Source organism: Phalacrocorax carbo, chromosome 2 (assembly GCF_963921805.1).
Source record: "Phalacrocorax carbo chromosome 2, bPhaCar2.1, whole genome shotgun sequence".
NCBI lineage: Eukaryota > Metazoa > Chordata > Aves > Suliformes > Phalacrocoracidae > Phalacrocorax > Phalacrocorax carbo.
The window spans coordinates 123,635,302-123,649,417 of record NC_087514.1 but is presented as its reverse complement, the minus strand read 5'-3'; the positions used below and the strand labels follow the sequence as shown (position 1 = coordinate 123,649,417).

At 39.4% G+C, this 14,116-nt stretch overlaps 1 protein-coding gene across 12 annotated transcripts in view; it reads left to right on the top strand.

Annotated features, from left to right (window-relative positions):
- Positions 1–14,116, top strand: part of RBMS3 (RNA binding motif single stranded interacting protein 3) — a 724,789-nt gene that overhangs the window by 397,834 nt on the left and 312,839 nt on the right. For all 12 annotated transcript variants that reach the window (XM_064444222.1, XM_064444223.1, XM_064444221.1 and 9 more), the window contains one exon: positions 401–459. In XM_064444222.1, coding sequence (XP_064300292.1) covers positions 401–459 — 59 coding nt within the window. The remainder of the gene's footprint in view (positions 1–400; positions 460–14,116) is intronic.

The window sequence follows — 14,116 nt, the reverse complement described above, 5'->3', positions numbered from 1 at the left end:
AATCCTGGAGGACTCTGGTCCATCTGTATTAAAACAAAACTTGCTTGGCAGCTAAAAATAAAAAAAGTATTTTTAGATAAACCTGATTAATTTAACTAAAGAAATCCCTTTACTAGTGCTGATGTTCTAAAATTCTTACTATAATCGTCATTTATACTGGCAGTGCAGCACGGTGACCAGAGGTGGATAGGGTGTGTGAAATGACCAGTGCTTTTCAGGTGAACTCAAAAGGCGTTCGCTGAACTGCAGTAGCAGAAGGAACCTCTCCAGAAGTATCAGGAAAACACTTTTCAAGAGCACTGGATCTCTTCCTAGTATATGTGTTATATGTGTGCAAAAATAACTATGTACATTATTAAAATACGATAACATGTATTTCTGTTTTTTGTTTTCTCCCTAGGTATGGGAAAATTGTATCCACAAAGGCAATTCTTGACAAAAACACAAATCAGTGCAAAGGTACGTGCATAGCGTCCACCCTGTGAGTTCATTGTCTGTTTGAATGATTGACTAGTGGCTTGACTGCCAAGGCTTTGGCTCCAACTGTGCAATCAACATAATGTACAGTATATTACAAACATATTTAATAATGCCAAAGCTTTGAGTTGTGTTTCCAGTCACATTGCTCATTAATTTTTTTCATTAACAAACAAAATGAAAATCACAAATCAGAACAAGTATCAAATTGCTTCAGCAGAAAAGTAAATTACCTTCTAACCACATAGTGCTGTCTGATTTGAATGATATCATCAGTGATGCAAATTGATTTCCTATATAAAAATGAGAAACCTTTGGGAAAAGTTTCCCAAGCAAAACCTGGTTTAATTTTTCTATTTTTGTGGCCTATGCTATTGGAGGAAGAAAATATTCTTTGACACAAATGATGCACAAGTTTTGATAACAAGATATAAAAATCATTCCTCTTCCAGTTTTATGTTCTTAATTTGTCTGCTAATGTATGAAACATTTTTTTTTTGTGAAATATAGCATGTTTCTTGTGTGTGTGTGTGTATAGTTATATTCACCTCGATAAATATTGACTAACATCTTCAGTAGTATATTAGGACTAGCATTGTTATTCATTTACCAGTCTGAAGAGCCATCAAGTCTATGAGGGAGAAGCTCTGCTTTAAAATGACTCTGTAACTTTACACTAGTGGTATACAGAATCCTTCTGGAGTAATAAGATCTACTAGAGTGGGATGTTCTGATAAGAAGCACATTCTGGACCGTGTACCTGTATGAGTTAAGAAAAAGAAAAAGCACTACAGCGCAGGAATGTCTCACGAGTGGCAGGATAGGATGTGAAGAAAGGAAGCAGAGGAAGACATTTGGGGAAATTACAAGATGGGGCAAAATGTACCTGTACCTGTACCAGAGATGGTCTTGCAGTTTGTAGAAGTGTGTGCCTTTACCTATTGCCTGCCACAATAGTATTCATTAGCCATTCAAGTGAAAAGTAGGCTGCAAGACTGCAGTTCTAGTCTTAGAAACCTCCACCAACCCGATCAGTCAGGGACCATCATCAGCAGTGCCACTGCTGTTAATTTGCTTTTGCCTGGGTGTGCTTTTCCCGTCCTTGCAGCACTGTTCCTGCAGACTTCTGATAAGATCACTCTGTCTGAATTTCTTTGAATATTACACCAGGAACAAAACCTGCTGTGTGGCCAGGAGATTTGAGTTTTGGAGGCAAGGTACAATGTGGGGAGCTGTAGGGAGAGGGAGACTTGCAGCATGATGGGGCTACAAAGGGGCTGAGTGTATCGAATGGGCTCTGAGCTAGTTTAACAAGGAGGAAGAGTGCTGTGATGGGATAGGAAGGGCTTTTGGGGTAGGAGCACTTGGGGATAGGACTCTGGGGCTGGAAGGAGTTGGGGCTTAGGCCTAGGAGAGCTGGAGGGGCCTAAGCTGCTGATATGAGGGATGAGATATAGGAAGTCTGTGATCTGGTAGGTTGGGGTTACCCTGGGGCCATACTTCACTGTCTTACACTCCAACTAAGATGGGGACAGGGACACGTAGGTCCATGTCCCCCTTTCCACCACCATAAAAGACTGAGGTGTTCTCTGCTGTCTCATGTGTCAACTCCATCCTTTTTTAATCTTTTTCCTGAAATTTGTCCATCTAAAATGCCACACAAATCAAGCAGATGAGGTTGGATTTGAACTGGGCTGAATGTTGAATAACGAGAGGAAGTCCATGGGAGAGAGAAATGTATTTGCCACTGCTTGATCTTGGTTGTCTGAGACCACTGTGTTGTCAGTGTAGATGCTTCAACTGGGTGCCTAAAGGTTGGTGGAGAGAATCTGGGGGAAGCCTGCTCGATGATTGCTCTTAACTTTTTGTTCTGTTTTTAAATGCATGTTTGACTGGTAACCACTCCACAAATGTGGTGCTGTGTGATCAGAACTTCCTTCTCTTCCCATTGCCAGTGATAAACAAGGAAAGGAATGGACCTGTTTGCAAAACACAAAATGTGAAGTGAAAAGACTGTAAAGAATATGAATGGTAGAATTTTGTGAAAGAAAAACGTCTGGGTTTGGAGTTCTTTACATTGTAGCTAGCTATGAGATTATTGTAGTGGGGGCCATATACACATAAAACAGTGAGTTGGAATTTTGTAGAAGTTTGTTTTCATGCTGTTGTATTACACTGTAGGGCAGAGATATTTATTTGTATTTTCAAAGATGGATCTTTATGACATAAGTGGTGCCATTAAAGATTGTAAACATAATTGGATATATTAACAGTATGCTTCGTGGCATAAAAAGGATAGATGTTTTGCTGCTTTAAATGCTGGGTACAATTTGCTTCCTCTTGAGTAAGGCTGCCGGAAAAAAAAAAAGCTTCCTGGGAATGAGAAGCGGAAGGCACCTGAAGAGGTCAGCTGGTCCATTCCTCTGCCTTGGGGCAGGATTAGCTCTAACCCACTGCTGAGGGGCGTTTCGGTAACTTATGCTCAAAGGCCTGCAGCGGTGGAGATTCCCTGAGCTCCTCAGGCAGTCAGTGGTAGCGCTCCCTCTCCTCGCTATAATGAAGCATTTCCTAATGTCTAACCCAAATCTCCCTTGATGCAATTTAAGCCTATTGTTTCTTTTCTTATCCCCAGTAGACATGCAGAACAGTTTATTCCTTTCCTCTTTGCAGCAAACATATATATTTGAAGACTGCTATGCATCTGTCATCTTTTTCATAGACTAAACGCCGGTCCTTTCACTTTTTCCTTGAAGGCAATTTGTTTTAAGTTTCTCAGTATATTGCACTTCACTGGTCTGTTTCTAATTAGCTCACTTCTTACTTGAATTCCTTAGAGTCAGGCACAGGATGTCAGAAGGCCTAAATCTTACCATTTTCAATAGTGTGGAGAGGTTATTTAATTTGTCTTCTCTGTGATCACATGCTTCTCCTCTTTGTTGATATATCCCTGTAAATAACTCTGTGTATTTAAAATATAGATACATTTCTGAGGCACAGTGCTGATTTATGCTAAGAGATTCTCTGCAGCCCCTGGTTCTGTTATTCTTTTCTCCAGCACTGCTGCCAGCAGGCATTCCTTATTGTGTCCCTTGCTCTGTGCTGTTGATTATTCCCTCCTAAGGCTAGTACTCTTCATTTGTCTGTATTGAATTTTATCCTTTTTTTTCCTGGCTACTCCTTAATTTGCCAAGATTATTCTCAAATTTTAAGTCTCCAGAGCGTTTGCAGCACTTACATCTTTAGTATCCTCTTCAGAGTTAATAAATGATTTCTCTAATCCACTGGACAAGGTGATTTGGAAAAGGCTGAATAATAACTGATCTGGGAAAGACTTTTGAAGAAGCCCTCTCAGTACACCAGGTAGTGCATCACTGAGCCATTGAGAACTTCTTTTTTAAATTGGATCTGCTAATCATTTGGCACCTACATCACAGCAGTTTTAGCTAGATCGTATTTCTCTCATCTGCTCAACTTATGAGAGACAACCAAGGTCTTACTAAAATATATAGTACTTACCTATCCATAAGACTAGTTACCTACTTCTAGATCAAAGTATGATGTAACATTATTTATTGTTGCTAAATCCATGCTGCATGGTAATAATCACCTGTTACCTTTGAGGGTCTGTCAGTGGATTTATATGACTGTTTGCTCTAAGATTTTTCCAGAAGCTGAAAGTCTCTCTAATATACTGGGACCTATATCCATTCTTTTTTTTTTTTTTTTTAAAAAAAAAACAACAACAAACAAACCAAAAAAGCCCCAACAACAACAACAACAAAACGAAAACCAAAACAACAGCAATGACAAAAAAACCCAACAAAAAGCAAAAAAACCAGGCAGCTTCTTTGCTCCTTTCCAGTCTTGTGGATCTCACTCACCTCCTGCAAAGTATGAGATATCTTGTTAAATGAACACATCATCCTGTGATGTGTATCCAGTGCAATAGGGTGGATTAAATTGAAGGAGATGATAGAAGTGACCATGTGATTGGAGATTTCACAATCTATTTCAGCATCATTTGTGTGTTGACCAAGGTATGGAGTAGAGCTGAAAGTGGAAAATAGTTAATATAATAAATTATTTCAAATACCCCATGTAACAGCAGATCTGTTAAAATAGGTTACTGCTTAGCAAGAAGTGTTAGGTTTCCTCTTGGAAAAATGAGGAAAACACTCTGCAATGGACTTTAAGTCATTCTGCAGTATGCCTCAGATTCTTAAAAAGACACCCACTACATTCCTGTCATGCTAAGGAGTAGTGTTGTCTGAGGATTTCTCCCTGGTATGAATCAAGCAGTCAGGTCTAAAGTAATCATATATGCTGCAAGGGAGTTCACTAGGGAAACCTTTTGACGTAACCTCTCATTTTCAGATTGCTCTTTGTTGGTGGCATAACTGCTAAGTGAGGCAGAGGAGAAGCAACAATCACCCTGTAATAGAACAATATATAAAACAAAATAAGCACAGTCATGACAAAATGGCCAGAAATCACTGAACAAAGCAGGGAACAATCACATATGGAGAATAATGAAAAACAGACACATGATTCATTCAGATGTTCAAATACAAAAACCCTAATGAACAAGTCGGAGAGTTTTGGCTGCTTTTGCTTTTTCCCTTTCCCTCCCCTCTTTCCCTCTCCCCCTTGTGCATTTCCCTTCTGGGTCTACTGTATTTGCTAATTTAAAAAGTAGGGGAAATGAAATAAAAGAAACCATTCAAGAGAAGCGTTAATCTGAAACATGTAGACTCTTCTCTTTCCAGCCCTCGCCCCCCGCCCTCTCCAGACTGGCTTGCCTTTGATAGACCTACGTGCTTAGAGCCGAGGGAATGAGTAATGGTTGTTTCACAGTACAGTTTCCATACCTCATAGCAATGGAATACAGAACAGTTAATCTGCCAAATACACAAGCCCATTTCTTAGAGTATGAATTACTGTCATCTGCATCTGCCCTTGCAGACACTTTAATTGCATGCATGCAGATTTACTTCCTGGTTTAATCAGGAGCTCGTATGATTTTGAGCATTTTGTGGGACCTTAGAAGGTGAGCACAGGAGAATGACTAAAAGTCCAAAACCCCACCTGTGGGAATATTTTTTAGTAAATAAAACCTATGAATCACAGTAATGTGTAGGAGACAAACACTTCAACTGCATATTCTTCGTTTTATGTATATTTTTTCAAACCATGCGTGACTTGATTTGTTGAATAGGAGTGTTTGTCTTAGCAGAGAAATGTGCCTAACATAATGATGAGAACTATAGAGACTCTATTTATAATTTTAATATTTCATTATGACATTTTTCTTGTTGAGAAATGTTAGAAATGATCTATTCATTTTTAAAATATGAAATCTAGGTATGTAGATATGCAGTCATTAGGATTGCGGTGGGTTTATGGTAAAAAAATGCCGTGAGGTCATTGGTGTTAACCCACCATATATCACGCACAGTTTTACTTCTCCAGTTGCCTTTGCTGCTTTTAGCCCAGGACTTAAAATTTACCATGACCTATTTTATAAATTGAGAGTTTATTTGTGTAACAAAAATGAGATAACTGGAGGCTTACTATAAGTGTTTGGAGATAATTGGAATGGCATGATAAAGTGACGCTTCATATCTCCCAAAAGGAATCTGTCCTGCCTTGTGTCAGTGGTGCTACTCATCTGCTTAAGTTCACCAGCATCCCTAAGTACCCTAATGCATTGGAGCTTAATGAGCTGGAGGCTTCTGCTCTGGTGTTCTGATAAATACAGATTGTAAGCATATAGTAGATATACCTTGGTGTGTATGTTAGACAAAATACTTTCATAACTTGAAGTTTTAGAAAGTAATATTTTTGCACATATTCTATGAAGACTAAAGGTTGTTTGCGAGCATATGAAATGATACATTTTCTCTTTATATTTATTAATTCCTATTCTACTTGAGGTGGCACAATTGGGTTGTGACTAGCAACGTGAAGCAAGTCTATGTAAAGTAATAAGCTAGTGAAGAAGAAGCTAAGCTGCATAGAAAGCTATTTAGTTAATAAATTTTATTTATTGGGAATAAGCTCAAATTGCAATAACTGTGCTGTGTTATTTATGATTCTCAGAATTGCCATTTTGAGAGAGAAAAAAAAATCCAGCCAAGTAGGTCTGTGCCTGATCACAGACTGTAAACTGTTCACACTAGGAGGGCACGCACAGTGTGCTTCAAGGGAAAATGGATCTTGTAGAAAGTAAATAATTTGTAAAACAGACTTATTTAATTTTGAAACTCTAGACTGTTGTAACAAATAAATCAATCCTATTTTCGATGCCGGGATAGACAATAGATGTGGTGATATTTCGTGTATTAGTTTTGTTTGTTCGTTTGCTTTTTTTTTTTTTTGCCTTTTTTTGATCCATGCCAAAGTTTTATGTAATCACTGGCATAATAGCTCACAAGTTATTAAAAGTGTAGCGATATGGAATACTTTAATTCAGCAGGTCTTCTGATGGTCAGCTGTTTGTGAAGGCTGGAAAGAGGCTGAGTGTGGGCAGGTGCTCAGCAAGTTTTATCTATGGCTCTGCTGATCCATCTCACTGCTGACCTGTAGCAGCCCCAACCAGTCTGGTTCTTCTGGTCCTTGGTCTCTTGAACAGAGAGCACAACTATGCTGAGTCGTGCCAATTTTGGTTAGCAAGCCAGCTGATAAACCCACATCTCCTGAGTTAGAAGGACAAAGTCTTCAGTAGTGTCACTAAGTGTCATTTAAAAACAGTAAAAAAAGAAAAAGGGGGCAAACTTGCCATGCTAATTTTTTTTATATCAAGAGATACATTTAAACATCATAAGATTAGTTGTTTAAAATTTGTAAATGTTTGGAGGTTTTTTAGTTTATTTTCTGTTTGTTTTTTTTTTCTTAAACTTTCATTTCACTTTTTCTTTTTTTTAAGTAAAGTTGAGATTTTTTTTTTCTGTTTACATTTAAAATTGGTATTACTATGTAACTACAACTAGGAGACAAGTCTTTAGGAGAGATACCTAAAGGAGACATCTAAATACCCTAAAGGCAGACATACATCAAAATAAAATGAAAAGAATTGCCAATAAGAAACCATGTGGTGGTTCACTCACCCCTGAACTGTTTTAAATTCACACCCTGCCTTATCAAATGAAAGCTTGCTTGATCTGCGGGCTCGTGAACCATGATGCTCTGTAAATCTGGCCATTTTAAGAGGTTACCAGAAACTAGATGATGGGGCAGGAAGTGCATGTGTATATTCAAAAATATATATGTAGCTATCCTCTTGAACTCACAGATGATGTGTTTATGGATGTGTAGGTAACATAAAGAAGCAATGGCATTTAGCAGGAGTGTGTGATGCCGTTGGGTGCCGTTTTCCTGGCACCTGTTGGGTTGGCCAGGAGGCATTATATGTGTCTTGGCAAATGCGCAAGTGTTTCACAAAATCTCACTTTAGCTTTGAGGTAGAGATTCTCCTGCATGTATATTTTTGAATGCTTTCCGTGCCTGCTGAAGTGAAATAGGAAAGGGTTTGATGAGTTGTGCCGAGCAAGTCATCGTAGGTAGAGCGTGCCAGCACTGGCCGCTGCCCTGCTGTGGTGAGTACTCGGAGGCATACCTGCCTCCATGTCTGCAAAATGTTGCTGCACCTCAGCAAGCATTCTTGACTGCATCTAAATAGTGATCTGTCTCAGGCAAGTCCTCTCAAAATTGCTTTTTGAGTTTAAAGCCGGGTCCTCAACAGAGGAAAGTCTTTTCTAATTAGTTCCCCAGACACTTTCTTAAACGGCTTCTTTGCAATTAAGGAAAATATTTCCTGGGTCATTATCTTTTCATAAATGAACTCATGGCCTAGCAAATATTTTCTGTAAGGAGGCCCAAGATGCTGAAGTATTCTGTGACATATCTAATCTGTGATTATTCGTAATTTACTGCTTCCAAAATTTGCAGGCCCATGTCACTGGCAAATAATTGATTTGACTTTGTTTCCTTACCGAGAAATAAAAAAATAAATTTTCCATTTATACACAGTGATTAATGTTTTGATTCATTGGTCTGTATAAAACTTTGCCAATAGCTTGGCATGTGTTTAAAGTGCATTTGGGGACTGGGTAATGTTAGTAGGCTCTTAGTGGTCTCAGCAGACTTGGAAATATCTATTTCATATCACAGAAGTAAGCAGAAGATACATTTTTTTCTCTTTGAACAGTGGCTTGTAATCAGCTTTGTTGAAAGCTGACTTGCAATGCATTGGCTTCTTCAACTGTCTTGCAGAATTGCTTTGCTTAAACTTCTTTTCTCCAATGCCACAGAATCATAGAATCATGATACAGCATCTCATATATCAGTAAATCTGTTTGGCCTCTGGTTGCTTGAAGGCAGGTCATCTCTCCCAAAAGCAGTGGTACTCCGTTGAGAAGTTGGTTTTTCAAAAGTCTCAAGACCTTCAGCGCAACAGCTGACCTGTGGAAACCCCCAGACAGAGGACGACAGTGCCCAGCTTCTTGTTTTGCTAGAGCTGATTGTATTACAGCATCTCAGAGAATGCAGGGTATGCAAAACAAATGCTTACTTGATACAGTGACAATTTGATAATAAATTGAATCGACAGGCTCTTATTGAACATGGGTACTCAACAGGAACCCTTCTGAATCAGATCTGTTAATTATAGCATGACTTTGCTTCTGCAGTATGGCAGCAATCAGAGAAGTCACCATTCGCATTTTCCCCTATTAGTGAATGTCCCTGGCTTTTGTTTAGAAGTCTCGTACCCAAGTGAATTAAGCAAATGTTCTCTTTCTTGGTAGATAATATACTGTGAAAGTAAAACACTAATAGACCGTGCCATCATTTTTATTAAATCTGTCTTTCTAGGTATTTGAGGGCTGCCTGTCTGGAGATGGCATAGGATTGCCAGAGTAGAAATATACGTGCAAGACAGGAGAAAAATCATAATCTCTGGCAATAAAGATGTAGCTCCCTCAACGCTGAACAAAAAATCCACCTACACCTGTTCTGGGGAAGGAACTGATGAGCATTATGAATATTACTCCCATCTATTTAGGTTATGGTAGCCATACAGCAGTGAAGCACTAGGTGCTAATTGATGGTATGGAAAACAATTGTACTGTACAAAAATTAATTAAAGGACAACCCTGTCCTATGGATTTTGCAGCCCAGGGCTTTGAAAAAGAGCAGGGTCCACAATTAATTTTAGGTACTGTGAGTAATCTTATGACTTTGAATGGAGTGAAATAAATTTTTTTAAAAATCCTGAATTCTCTAGAAAAGAAAACCCCAAACCAGTGCTTCAGCTCTCCTGAGAATAGTCATACATTTGGATAACATTTACTGAGTTATTTCAATTCAGAATGTTTTGAGGAGAGCTAAATTTATATATGAGAAAAGGAGGAGGCCATGTTAGGGGTGGTAGAAACTACTCTCCTACTTGGTGAAATAGTTTTTGTCTGACTGGGTCTTCCTCAGGACCAATGATAGGCTGATGTTTTCTTCCATTAGATGGCAGTGGTGTGATATGTGGTTTCTCTGTACCCCCAAATTAAAAGTTTGATTAAAAAATTACAAATGGTTCAATTTTTCTTTTATTTAAAAAAAAATAAATATCTTAGTTTCATTTATAATCTCAGAGTCTCCAAGCTTTCATTTTTTTATTCACATGGATTTTAGAACTTATTGGCCAGTTTCAAGCAAATGTGCCAGAGAACTGGGACTTTCAAATACAACTGAGTTAAAAATTTTCAGAAAATAGGCAGGTACATAGAGTGGAGACTCAGTGCTCCCACGTAAGGAAATGCAGGGTGTCTTTAGTTTTACTCCACCTAACGTAACCACAGGAAATCACCACTTGATCATCTATGGTGGAGCCAGAGCTTGTGTTGGTTTTGCCCAATGCGGAATTTGCGAGGGAGGTCCGGGTATCTGAGGGGAGGGTGGAAGCAGCAAAGAATGCTTGGAGTGGGGGATTTGAGTTACTGCAGCAAGTTGTAGTGTCACAGTTGGAATAGGACATGGGCACAGACAGGAAAGACGGGGCTCAAATGTATAAGGTGATAGGCTTTGTTCACTTTGTTGTTCATAGAATAATCTGTTTTATTCTAAACATAGGAGAAAAACAGAAATGTAATTCATTTTTTTTTTTTAATATGATCTTTATAAAGATCTTTCAGCCGCATGCCCTTGTTGCTTGCAGTATTAGTTGTGGTGTTGTTGTTTATTAACTTATTAAATGTAGAGCAGTAAACACCATTTATTTTTAAATGAATTAAAATGGACTTGTTGCCCTTCATGGCTTTTTATTAATTGAATATTTTTGCTAAGCTGTCTGCTTTCAGAGCAAAGGTTGCTGCCAGGAGATGGGGGTCAATGGGACCACCATTTAAATGCATGTTATCTCTATGTTAATTGCCTGACTATTTAACAAACCAAGCATGTCATTTGGCAGAAAGGAAAGGGGTTTGTGGTCAAGCTTTAATCATGAAGCAGCAAGAAAAAGTCATGATTGACCTGGTTTGCCTGAGGTATCTTGGTTGCTCTTGTCAGTCACTTCAGCTCACAGTAAATTGCAGGGTAAATTCCACATAATGGATGGAACATATCTTTAAAAAAAGCCCCAAAACTGAGTTAAAAATCAGTGTTCAAAATTCTGGTTCTTAATATTTGTTTATTTGTTGCACATTATCGTAGTAGTTTTTTCCTTTTTAATAAAACCGAATTTTATAGCTAGTATGGATAGTTATTAGAGAAGAAACTCATGGAACAGACATTAAATATGCCTTTCGTTTTGGAGACAGATACATATTTATCGGGTTGGGTGTATGTGAGTTCTTACATCAGAAAGAATTGCATAGCTACTGCTTGCCATGTTCTACTTTCTTGGGCTGTTACTATAGAAGTGTTAAAATAGTTGCTCTTAAAGCAGAGCATGTATGCCACGCAACAAGTCCTTCTGAGGCTGCTGGGATTAATAAGCCTCTATTTTGTGACTTTGCTGTGTTTCCTCTAGTGTCTAGTCATGAGATTGAGTTTTTTGGAACTTAAAGTATTTGAGATTGCTAACTCTGTTAAATTGCTTTGAATAGAGTCAGTTGGTTCAAAAATTATGGGGAAGGAGGGGCTGATGTACACAGACTTTTCTGCAATGTATTCTTTGCTTTGCTTTTTACTCCTTTTGTAATGATTTCTTTAATTCAGTTTGCCTTTTTGAGCAAATACAGAGCTGACATTTCTGTGGACAGTTCAAAGGGCGTGATTTTATAATGTGAAACTGGAATTGTTTTCTCCCATGTGCATCACTACATTTATCTACATTTAATTTCTTCTGCTGGTTTATTACCCAGTCGCTTAGTTTAATAAGGTCCTTCTGCAGTTCTTCACAGCTGCTCCCCCCACCTCATTTTTTCTCCTGAGTAACCTTGTCACCTCACTGCTTAACACCTTCTCATCATTTAGAAACAGGTTGTGCAGTATGGGTCCTGGCAGAGCTCCATGTGGAAGTCCATCGGTGCCATTCCCCTCTTGTAGCAGAGACCATGCCCTTTACACTGTGTTTTTATCTTTTAACCAATTGTTTATCCAAGAACTCTCCCTCTTAAGCTGCGTAGTTTCCTAAGAAATCTTTTGTGGGGGCCTTGTCAAATGCCTTTCGGAGATCCAAGCAGACTATATTAGCCAGATCACCCTTATCCACAGGCTTGTTGACCTTTTCAAAGAGCTCCAGTAGGTCTGTGAAACAAACCTACAAAAGCCAGGTTAACTTTTTCCACATATTGTATTTCCATTGATTTTACTCTGCTTCTGTAATTTCTGCTGATTTTACACCACATTTACAGACCTGTGGGTACCCAGATCTCACCTAGGATCTTTTCAGAATACTGCCATTATGTGTGCTGCTTCCTGGTCCTCAGGTATGAGGTCAGTTTTAGGAGAGAAGCTGCACACCACTTAATCGCCTGTGTAGTCAGCTATTGCGTCCTGGAGCTCTTTTCAAATGGGGAGTGTGAATACCATCTGTTGTTGCAATTTGTTAGTGTTCACTCTTGTCAATTTGTCCCATAACCTCCTCTGTGGTCATTTCAAATTAAGAGTTGCATCTGTTCTTCTGGGCTTCCTAAGCAGCTGCTCTCTGAAACAGCACCTAAAAATGTGATCTTTGCATTATATCCCATTTTGGCCAATCTGTGTAGGGATAATTAAAGTCCCCTACGAGCACTCCGCTCGCTTTCTGCCCTTACTGCTTTTCTGCATCTTCCTTTGCGTGTCACAGTTGGTGTTGCCATCCTGGCGGGGCAGTCAGGGGTACAGAGGTAGCTCTCCAGTAATGCAGAATTACCATTCTTCATGTTTAGGGCTTGCATTTCAGTTCTTGCAGGTTCTGCATTACTTGCTGCTATGCTTAGCCTGATCATTTCTTCACCACCAGCACGGCCTACTCTCTGTTATCTCTGTTATCTCTTAGTGTTACGGTGGTCCGCTCATTGCCTCACTTTCACAGTCTTTCTAATACATGAGTGTTTTCTTACTGTAGTATGTACGCCAGTTCATCCATCTTATTTGTTAAGCTTAAAACATTTAGGGAGCTACTAGTGTTTCAGTTGTGTTGTTGGCACCATATTTGAGTGACTGTGATTACTTTCCATCCCAGTATGACCACTTAAATTCTCTGGCTTGTTGTTTTGTTCGCAAGGGGAATAGATCTAGGGATCACCCTCTGATTTTCTCCCCCATCTGTTTGCCTGATGAGAGAGATTGCCATCACTTCAACCTGCTCCTTCCTTCTGGTTAGCTCCAAGTTCCAGAGGGACACTTTCAATGACAGAAGATGCAAAGTCAGCAGCTCTCAGTGGGGAAGATCCAGCACTGGCTCACATCCTGCTTCACCACCTGAACGCTGCCTTGAGCTGGCGGCTGCCCTAATGGGCTTGGGTCCACATGACACTGCTTGAAATGTCCTCTGTGAACCTCTCCCTTAGCATAATTTGGCTCGATTGCTTGGAATTGATGTGCCTGAAAGTTCAGCTGCTGAATTTCTCTGTCTTATGCAGTCCCTCCCATTTTGCTGTCCTGCTCTCAGGAGCCAGAATCTCCTGCTGAAGACCGTAAGTTGTCTGCACAGCACACTCAGGTGTGCAGCTCTCCCATGAGGAAGGTATAGAAATGATAGCTGGCATAGTAAATTGGGTAAATCCCACCTTAATTTCTTTTCCCTGAGTATTTGATGGGATTGTTCCTTCAGCTGCTTTCTATCCAGGTAATCTTTTTGACCTCCCCTCTGGATGCTGCCCTGAGGGTAAAAGCTAGGGTTGTCTCTTCCTTCCATGTAGTCAATCTCCTGCTTTTGCGGACTCAGTTTAGTTCTTGGAAACATTGAGGCTGCTTTTATTCAGAAGAGTAGAGAGGGATTAGTGGGGGATGGAAGACATAGTATATAAGAGAACATTTACAAAAACAAAACAAAATAGGAGAGGCACTGACTATGAAGAAATCGGTGCCTGGTATTAGGCAGGGTAAAAAAAAAAACGTGCGCAGCGTTGGCAGCAAGAATAAGTGAGGGTAAACGGGCTGTGATTAAATGACGGGTGAAATATGGGTTAGAGTTTCTGACCACCAAAGCAGCTAAGTTTTG